Raw genomic sequence first — 10,369 nt, 5'->3', positions numbered from 1 at the left:
CTTGGGATACTTCACTTAGTAGAATGGGTTCCAGCTCTATCCAGGAGAATACAAGAGGTGCTATATCACCATTGTTTCTTGTAGCTGAATAGTACGCCATGGTATACATATACCACATTTTATTAATGCACTCAGGTATTGATGGACACTTGGGTTGTTTCCACATCTTTGCAATTGTGAATTGTGCTGCTATAAACATTCAAGTGCAGATGTCTTTTTTATAGGATGTCTTTTGTTCTTTTGGGTAGATGTCCAGTAATGGGATTGCTGGACCAAATGGTAGATGTACTTGTATCTCTTTAAGGTATCTCCATATTGCTTTCCACTGAGGTTGCACTAGTTTGCAGTCCCACCAGCAGTGTAAGAGTGTTTCTATCTCTCCGCATCCACGCCAACATTTATTGTTTTGGGACTTTTTGATAAAGGCCAGTCTCACTGGAGATAAGTGATATCTCATTGTGGTTTTGATTTGCATTTCCCTGATGATTAGAGATGCTGAGCATTTTTTCATATGTTTCTTGGCCATTAGTCTGTCTTCTTTAGAAAAGTTTCTGTTCTTGTCACTTGCCCACTTTTTGATAGGGTCATTTGATTTTTTCTTGCTGATTTTTCTGCGTTCCAAATATATTCTAGTTATCAGCCCTTTATCAGATGTGTAGCATGCAAAAATTTTCTCCCATTCTGTAGGTTGTCTGTTTGCTCTCGTGACAGTTTCTTTGGCTGTGCAGAAGCTTTTTAATTTGATCAGGTCCCATTTTTTTATTTTTGTTGTTGCTGTGATTGCCTTTGGGATCTTCTTCATAAATTCTTTGCCTAGGCCAATGTCTATAAGAGTTTTTCCAACATTTTCTTTCTAGAATTCTAATAGTTTCACACCTTAGGTTTAAGTCTGTTACCCAGTGTGAGTTGATTTTTGTGAGAGGTGAAAAGTGTGGATCCTGTTTCAGTCTTCTACATGTGGCTATCCAGTTTTCCCAGCACCATTTATTGAATAAGGATTCTTTTCCCCAGTGTATGTTTTTGTCTGCTTTGTCAAAGATTAGATGGCTATATGAGGATGGTTTAATATCTGGGTTCTCAGTTCTGTTCCACTGGTCAATGTCTGTGTTCTTGTGCCAGTACCAAGCTGTTTTGATTACTATAGACTTGTAATATAGTTTAAAGTCTGGTAAATTGATACCTCCCATTTTGTTTTTATTGCCTGGGATTGCTTTTGCTATACAGGGTCTTCTCTGGTTCCATACAAAGTATAAAATTATTTTTTCTATATCTGTGGAAAACGATGTTGGTATTTTAATAGGGATTGCATTGAATCTGTAGATCACTTTGGGTAGTATAGACTTTTTAACAATGTTGATTCTGCCGACTCACGAGCATGGTATGGTTTTCCACCTGTAAATGTCCTCTGCTATTTACTTCCTCAGTGTTTCATAGTTCTCCCTGTAGAGGTCTTTTACCTCCTTAGTTAAATATATTCCTAGGTACTTTATTTTCTTTGTTGCTATTATGAAGGGAATTGAGTCTTTGATTTCATTCTTGGTTTGACTGCTATTGGCACATGGGAATGCTTCTGATTTGTGTGTTGATTTTGTATCCTGAGACTTTACTGAATTCATTTATCAATTCCAGGAGTCTCTTGGTTGAATCCTTGGGATTTTCTAGATATTATATCATCAACAAAGAGTGAGTTTGATCTCTTTTGCCCCCATTTGGATGCCCTTAATTCTGCTCTCTTGTCTAATTGCTGTAGCAAGGACTTCCAGCACTATGTTGAATATAAGTGGAAATAGTGGGCTACCTTGCCTGGTTCCAGTTCTAAGTGGGAATGCTTTCAGTTTTTCCCCATTCAGTATGATGTTGGCTGTGGGTTTGTCATATATGGCTTGTATCATTTTTAGATAAGCCCCGTCTATGCCTGTTTTGTTAAGCATTCTTATCATACGAGGGTGTTGAATTTTGTCGAATGCTTTTTCTGCGTCTATTGAGAGGATCATATGGTCTTTGTGTTTGCTTCTATTTATATGGCGAATTGCATTTATAGATTTGTGTATGTTGAACCATCCCTGCATCTCTGGGATGAAGCCCACTTGGTCGTGATGGATTATTTTCTTGATAAGCACCTGGATTCGGTTTGCTAGGATTTGTTGAGAATTTTTGCATCTGTATTCATAAGGGATATTGGTCTGTAGTTTTCTTTTTTTGTTGTGTCCTTTTCTGGTTTTGGTATCAAGGTTATGTTGGCTTCATAAAATGTGTTGGGGAGGATTCCATCCTTCTTGATGTTATGGAATAATTTCTGCAGGATAGACACCAGTTCTTCTTTGTAGGTGTGGTAAAATTTGGGTGTGAAACCATCTGGTCCGGGACTTTTGTTTTTAGGAAGATTTTTTATTGCTGTTTCAATTTCAGTACTTGATATTGTCTGTTCAGGAATTCTGTTTCTTCCTGGTCGAACCTAGGGAGGCTGTGTGTTTCTAAAAATGTGTCCATTTCCTCCATGTTTTCTGGTTTGTGTGCATAAAGGTTTTTGTAGTATTCATAGATTATATCTTGTATCTCCGTGGCATCAGTTGTAATTTTTCCTTTTTTGTTCCTGGTGGAGCTTATTAGAGATTTTTCTTTTCTGCTTTTCGTTAGTCTAACCAAAGGCGTGTCAATTTTGTTTATTTTTTCAAAGAACCAACTTTTTGTTTTATTAATTTTCCGTATAGGTTTTCTTTTAGTCAATTTCATTTAGTTTTGATTTGATCTTATTAATTTCACTTCTTCTGCTGGATTTGGGGTTGGTCTGTTCTTGTTTTTCTACCTCTTTGAGTTGATTCATTAGGTTGTCTATTTGTGATCTTTTTGACTTTTGGATATAGGCATTTATGGAAATAAACTTTCCTCTCAGGACTGCTTTAGCTGTGTCCCACAGATTTTGGTAACTTGTGTGTCCTTTGTCATTTAGTTCAAAGAATCTTTTGATTTCCATCTTGATTTCCTTGTTTATGAAGTAATCGTTCAGCAGAAGATTGTTTAGTTTCCACGACTTTGTGTAGAAATGAGAGTTTTTGTTAGGGCTGATTTCTACTTTTATTCCACTGTGGTCTGAGAAGATACATGGTATGATTTCTATTTTTTTAAATTTTTCGAGACATGCTTTGTGTCCTAGGTTATGGTCAATCATAGAGAATGTCCCATGAGCTCATGAGAAGAACGTATATTCAGTGGTTTTTGGGTAGAGCGTCCTGTAAATATCAGGCCCATTTGTTCTAGAGTTCTGTTTAAGTCCATTATTTCTTTGTTAATTTTCTGTTTGGAGGATCTGTCCTGTGCTGTCAGTGGGGTGTTGAAGTCTCTGGCTATTATGGTATTGCTGTTTGTCAAGTAGAGTTTGCTTTATGAATCTGGGTGCACCTAAGTTGGGTGCATACATATTTAGAGTTGTTATGTCTTCTTGTTGAACTGTACCCTTCACTATTATATAGAGACCATCTTTGTCTTTCATTACTTTTGTTGATTTAAAAACTAAGTTATCTGAAATCAAAACCACCACGCCAGCCTTCTTTTGGCTTCCGTTTGCTTGAAATATTGATTTCCACCCCTTTACCTTGAGTCTAAATGCATCCTTGCAGATTAGATGTGTTTCCTGAAGACAGCACATACTTGGCTTGTATTTTTTTATCCATTCGACCAGCCTATGTCTCTTGAGTGGGGAGTTCAAGTCATTCACATTTATCGAGAGAACTGATACGTGGAGCAAATCTCTGTCCATCCTATTGGGTTGAACTTTGTTGTTTTATTTTCTCTGTTGAGCCATTGTGGTATCTGGCCTTTGATCTTTAACTTTTGAGTGGTTTTACATTCATGAGTGTTTCTTGTATCGATCTGTGTGTAACTGTGTTTTAAGTACTTCTTGGAGGGCTGGTCTTGTCTTGGTGAATTCCCTCAGCCTTTGCTTATCTGAGAATATCTTTATTTTTCCTTCATATACAAAACTTAGTTTTGCAGGGTACAAGATTCTAGGCTGGGCATTATTCTGTTTCAGAAGAGTGAGAATGGGGCCCCAGTCTCTTCTTGCTCGTAAGGTTTCTGCTGAGAAGTCTGGCGTTATTCAAATGGGCTTTCCTTTGTATGTTACTTGTTTCCTTTGCCTTACAGCTCATAGAAGGGCCTCTTTAGTGGATATTTTGGTCAGTCTGATGACTGCATGTCGTGGTGGCTTCCTGTTTGCATTGAATCTTCCAGGGGTCCTTGGAGCTTCTTGTACCTGTATATCTAGATTTTTAGCAAGGCCTGGGTAATTTTCCTCTCTTATATCTTCAAATAGCTTATCCAACCCTTGCGTGTTTTCTTCTTCACCCTCAGGGATACTCATAAGTCTCACATTAGGCGGCTTCACATGATCCCACATTTCTTGTAGGCTTTGCTCTTTTCTCTTATTTCTGTACTTCATCTCTGTGACTGACTTATTTAATTGGAAGGTGTTATCTTCAATCCCTGAGATTCTTTCTTGTATTTGATCTACCCTGTTCTTGAGGCTTTCCACTGTGTTTTGTAGTTCCTTGAATAAATTCTTCATTTCCAGGAGTTCAGCTAGATTTTTCTTTAATATTTCAATTTCTTTAGTGAATTTTTCTTCCAACTCCTGGATTTTTTTTTTTTTTGTCATTTCTTTGTGTTGGTTATCCAGAGCTCATATTTTGCTGAGTATTTTTGCATCTATGCTCATGAGAGGTATTGATCTGTAGTTTTCTTAGCTTGGAATATCTTTGTCTGTTTTTGGTATTATGGCAATCCTGGCTTCATAGGATGAATTAGGAAGTGTTCCCTCTGCTGCTGTCATTTTGAAGAGATAGTAAAGAATTGGTATCATTTCATCAGAAATGTTTTGTAGAATTCACCAGTGAACCCATCTGAGCCTTGTGTTGTTTGTTTTGTATTTATTAATCACTGATTTATTTTTTATTAGATATAGGTCTATTTAGATTGTCTGTTTCTTCTTGTGTCAAGTTTGGCTGATAATTTTTTTTTTTTTAAGGATTTGGTACATTTCATCTAGGTTATCAAATTTTTGGTCATAAAGTTGTTCATAATATTCCTTTGTTATTCTTTTGTTGTTTATGGTATCTAGAGTGATGCCCCCTCTTTCATTTGTGAAACTAGTAATTTATATGCTTTATATTTTTAGCCTTTCTGGAGGCCTGTTGATTTTATTGATCTATTAAAAAAGGCAGCTTTTGATTTTGTTGATTTTATCAGTTTTCTGTTTTTAATTTCTTTGATTTGTGCTTTAATTTTTATTATTTCTTTTTATTTCTCTGTAATCTGGAATTGATTTTCTCTTCTTTTTCTGGTTTCCTATGATGGAAGCTTAGAGTACTCATTTTAGAGCTTTCTTCTTTTCTATTATAGATATTTACAGTTTAATAAGGAAAATTAAAGTTTTTATGTTACCTTCATTCATTCCTCCTCTGATGCTCTTTCTTCCTTTACTTGGATCTGAGTTTCTCACCTATACCATTTGCCATCTTTCTAAAGCACTTCTGATTTTTCTTGCAAGGCTGGCTGGCAACAGATTTCTGCATTTTTTTGTTTGTCTGTGGATGTCTTTATCTCTCCTTCACTTTTGAAAGATGTTTTCAGAGGAAGCTTTCAGAGGAAGTTTTAGGCTGAACTCTGAACACTTAAAAGATTTCACTCCACACTATTGTTGCTTGCATGGTTTCTGAGGAAAAGTCTCAGAAGTAATTTTTATCTTTGCTCCTCTGTAATTAAGGATTTTTACCCCTCTGGCTTTTATGAAGATTTAAAAAAAACTTTGATTTTTTGCAATTTAGTATGATGTGCCAAGGTGTTATTTTTTGGGAACTTTACCCTGCTTGGTGTTCTTTGAACTTCCTTGTCTGTTGTTTAGTGCCTGACATTAATTTGGGGAAATTCTCAGGCACAATTTCTGCACATATTTCTTATGTTTCTTTCTTTCTTTCTTCTCCCCATAGTAGAACTATACCTTTTGTAGTTTGTTTTTTTTTTTTTAGTAGAGACGGGGTCTCGCTCTTGCTCAGGCTGGTCTCGAACTCCTGAGCTCAAACAATCCGCCCGCCTCGGCCTCCCAGAGAGCTAGGATTACAGGCGTGAGCCACCGCGCCCGGCCTCCTTTTGTAGTTTTCCCAAAGTTCTTCAATATTATGTTTTTTCCAGGTTTTTTTTTCTTTCTTACTTGCCTGTTTTGGAAATTTCTCTTAGTGTATACTCAGATTCAAAGATTCTTTCCTTTCCCATGTCCAGTCTACTAGTGCACCAGTCTCCAACTTTTTTGGCACCAGGGACCGGTTTCATGGAAGGGCGGGGGGAGGAGGCAGAGCTCAGTTGGTGATGCAAGTGATGGCAAAGGGAGTGATTGTAAATACAGATGAAGTTTCTAGTGAGCCCATCAAAGCCATTGTTCAGTGTTTTGATCTCTAGTATTTCTTTTTGATTTTGTTCACTGATTCTGTTACTCTCCCTCCTTGGAGTTATCCATTATCCAGATAGGTTTGAATCCTTCCAGTCTAAGTTTTTATATTTTATTTCTTATGTATATACTTATATTTTTAGTATGTTTTGTATTTATAAATTTGATTACTAGTGACATTATGCTTATCATTCCAAAACTGGTTTGTTTTCCACTCAACCTTATATTTTAGGTATTATCCAGTACTTTAGATTTTTAACTTATTTTCTCTGTAGCTAGAATTTGTTACCGCACTTCATACTTTATTTTGTACTTACCTTTTGATATATGAACCATGCTTGCAATATATTAAAAATTAGCTTTGGCTTATGATTGTCTGATTACACATAGGTTGGATTGTCATGGTACTTGTGTTGTTGGAGTTTTACTTTTTAAACCTCTTTGACTTATTTAATATTTGTATAGTATTACTCTTTTGCTCATTTTACATTTGCACAATCCTGCAGTGTGGATATCCTGGGTTTTTTTTTTTCCCCCAAAGACACTTGAGGAATTTTAAAATAGAATTGGGAGGAGAAGTTATTTCTCAAATCTGAGTTCAGAATTTTTTTCACTACTCAGATCATACAGTCTGCCATATGGGAATGTATTTGTAACCTATTTAATATTTGTATAGTATTACTCTTTTGCTCATTTTCCATTTGCACAATCCTGCAGTGTGGATATTTTTTTTTTTTCCCCCAAAGACACTTGAGGAATTTTAAAATAGAATTGGGAGGAGAAGTTATTCTCAAATCTGAGTTCAGAATTTTTTTCACTACTCAGATCATACAGTCTGCCATATGGGAATGTATTTGTAACCTATTGGATTTTTATTTCAAGTATAATACAATTCTATTTTGCAGGGGTTTACAACCAAGTAAGAAAGTAGATAACAATTCTGCAAAGCAGTCTGCACGTGCTAAAGAAAAGCGAAGAGATGATGATGGCATTTCTTTTTTAATATCTGATACTCAGCCTAAAGGTTTGTGAACCTTAGAACACTGTTGGAATTTGAATTTTTGTTATTACATTTATAATCATTTTTATGTTATAAATAAATAATTTTATTTCATCTTATTTTGAAAAGAAATAAGGGAGATTAATTTGCAAGATGAAGAAAATTGCTGAACCTACTATTTATGTACATATTTCTTGATTAATTTACTAATCCTAAATGTTAAGTTTACTAATCCCCAAAGTTAAATGTTCTTTTTATTTTTAGTTTTTTGTGGGGGCTGGGGCATATAGCTATAAAGTTACCATGTTTAGCTATTTCTAAGTGTTATTTCCATGGATATTGATATTATTGCTAACTAGGTTTTTATTATTAGCTTCCCACTGTCTTTCCTCCTACCATGAAATACATTCTCTGTTCGTTAGAATTTCTCTCAACTCTAGAAGGAGGCCAAAACAAGCCACTATTAGCAAATTTGAAGGTAAATACATGCCAGATTTCTGAAAATGTTTTGTAGGCCTCCTTGCATATAGGGTTAATGATTTGACTTTTCTCCTTTTTGTCTCTCTTTCATGATTTAAAAATATTTTACCAAAACTTGTAGAAAAATTACCACATTATTCATTTATGAAACTAACACCTTCAGGGGTCTCAAGGATTATAGATATACCTTCAAGAAAGTTTAGGTATTTTATTTTCTAAATGATTTTGTAGGTTATTCACAAGAAAAAAAGCTCTTTAATGACACTATACAAAAATTCGTTGCATTTTATTTGGAACACAGCTATTTAAATATTATTTTAGTAGCCTTTTTCATAGAAAAGAAGTTGTTAAATGGAAACTGGAGAATAACTTTTATATGTGTAAGAAATCAGCTGAAACTCATATGAGGGCAGTCTTTGGGGAAATTACTGTGACTTTTTTTTTTTAATGAATTGTACTTTTCCCAAAAATAATTACAGTTGGTTCTCTGTATCCATGGGTTCCACATTTGTGGATTCAAGCAACCACTGAACAAAAATATTTGGGGAAAAAAATAAAAAATAACAATACAACAATAAAAACAATCCAGTATAACAACTATTTACATAGCATTTACATTGTGTTAAGTATTATAAATAATCTAGAAATGATATGAGGTGTATGGGAGAATGTACATAGTTATATGCAAATACTACACCATTAAGAGACTTGAGGATCTGTGGATTCTGGTATGCTGGGTGTCCTGGAACAATCCCTTGCACATACTGAGGGATGACTGTATGTTTCATTACCAAATAAAATTATAAGTATTTGTACAAGTGGGCTCAGTTCAGATACTATTAAAACAATCCTTAGACTCACATTCCACTGCTTTCCTGGGGAGAGTGGGAATATTTGAATAAAAAGCTGTCTGATTTGTGCCCATGAATACTACTGCAGTATTACAGTGGAATTTTAGACGTGCATCAGGGAAAATTTCATAATAAAAGAAACACTTTATATTTTAGTATCCCTGAAGGTACTACTGATAAGTAAAGTATTTTCAAGAAAATTAGCTATTGAATCTTTATTGAAAATCACAATGTTTGTTCACTTATAGATAGTTGTGTCTAATACCAGTTGTTTAATGTAAACCCATAAATTAATGGAAATTATGAATTAAATACTAGGCGTACCATTCTTTTTGTAGTATATTGTCTTGTGGAATTTGATTTTACCAAAATAATATGTTAGAAATATTTAATATTCTTTTGTTTACAGGATTTTGACACCTCTTTAATTTTATGTAGTAGTAATATTTGCAGGTTAAGTTGTTTACATTATATAGGTAGAATCCTATTTTTACAATGTCTAGCTCTTTATAATAAAGTTATTCCTGTTTCCCATGAGATAAGCTTGACTGTTAGGCAAATAATAAATTGTTTAAAGGAAAACTCCTGTATCATTGAGTTTTTCTCAAGCCCCTTTCTGTTCACTTCCATCATTTTTCTGTAGTATTTATGTCTAGAAATTATAAGTAGACGCATTATTTATATTTAGAAATTGTATTTGACTACAGTTTATAGTATTGCAAATAAAATTTAATGGGCTTTTTGAAATATTGTATTGATGATTTTGAGGGAGTTTTATTTTCCTGAGAGAGTGAGGATAGTGTTTTCTTTGGAAATTAAAAGGCAATTGACTCTCTTGGAGTTTTTGCCTTCAATCTTGTCCCAGTGCCTTCCTTTTAAGCAACAGCAAAGACAAATTGTCATGAATGTTAGTTATTAGGAGTCATTGAAGCTAGAGTTAAGAGCAAGAATAGTTTGAAGAAAAAGTATGTGGTGTTGAAGAACTTTCATTGAATGGAGAGGTCAGACCAATCAGTTTTAGATTAATTATAAGTTGTGAATTAAAGGAAACTGCTTTGTGACTCGCTGTCTATAAATGTTGAGTTGGTACTTGTATAATATAGATTCAGAAAGCAAAATGATTGAGGATAATTTTCAGTTATTTAGGTAGAACCTTTTAGAAGGTATTTTTGTACAGTACATTTATTTGATAACTGAAATACTAAGCATTTTTAGTAATAATTGGCATGGGCTTCAAAATGATGCCTTGTCGACTTAAGAACATACTTATTTTTCTTTAGAGTGTTGGGTTTATTGGAAACTTAAAATGACAGGGTCTTTTTCTTATTAAAAAGAAAAAACATTTTCTTCTAGAATTCTTGTAGTTTCATGCCTTAGGTTTAAGTCTGTAACATTCTGAAATAAAAAAATACATATGTTAAAAAAAAAGAAATAACAAACTGTCAAGAAAATTGATAGCCTTGTGAATGATCATATATTCCAGTCACTGCTGAGGATATGTGTTTTGACTCCTTTTTAAGAGTAGCAATGAACATTCTACTCATTATATAGTCCCTTTCCATTTAAAAATATATATTTATGTAACTTACATTTTAAAAA

General features: G+C 34.2%; 1 protein-coding gene across 1 annotated transcript in view; it reads left to right on the top strand.

Annotated features, from left to right (window-relative positions):
• Positions 1-10,369, top strand: part of SENP7 (SUMO1/sentrin specific peptidase 7) — a 164,505-nt gene that overhangs the window by 99,892 nt on the left and 54,244 nt on the right. The window contains exons 5-6 of the mRNA XM_012652811.1: positions 7,345-7,463; positions 7,862-7,917. Coding sequence (XP_012508265.1) covers positions 7,345-7,463; positions 7,862-7,917 — 175 coding nt within the window. The remainder of the gene's footprint in view (positions 1-7,344; positions 7,464-7,861; positions 7,918-10,369) is intronic.

This window comes from Propithecus coquereli, unplaced genomic scaffold (genome assembly GCF_000956105.1).
Source record: "Propithecus coquereli isolate 6110/MARCELLA unplaced genomic scaffold, Pcoq_1.0 Scaffold40, whole genome shotgun sequence".
In the NCBI taxonomy this organism is placed as follows: domain Eukaryota; kingdom Metazoa; phylum Chordata; class Mammalia; order Primates; family Indriidae; genus Propithecus; species Propithecus coquereli.
The sequence above is the reverse complement of the archived record's forward strand: the minus strand, read 5'-3'. Positions and strand labels throughout refer to the sequence as shown.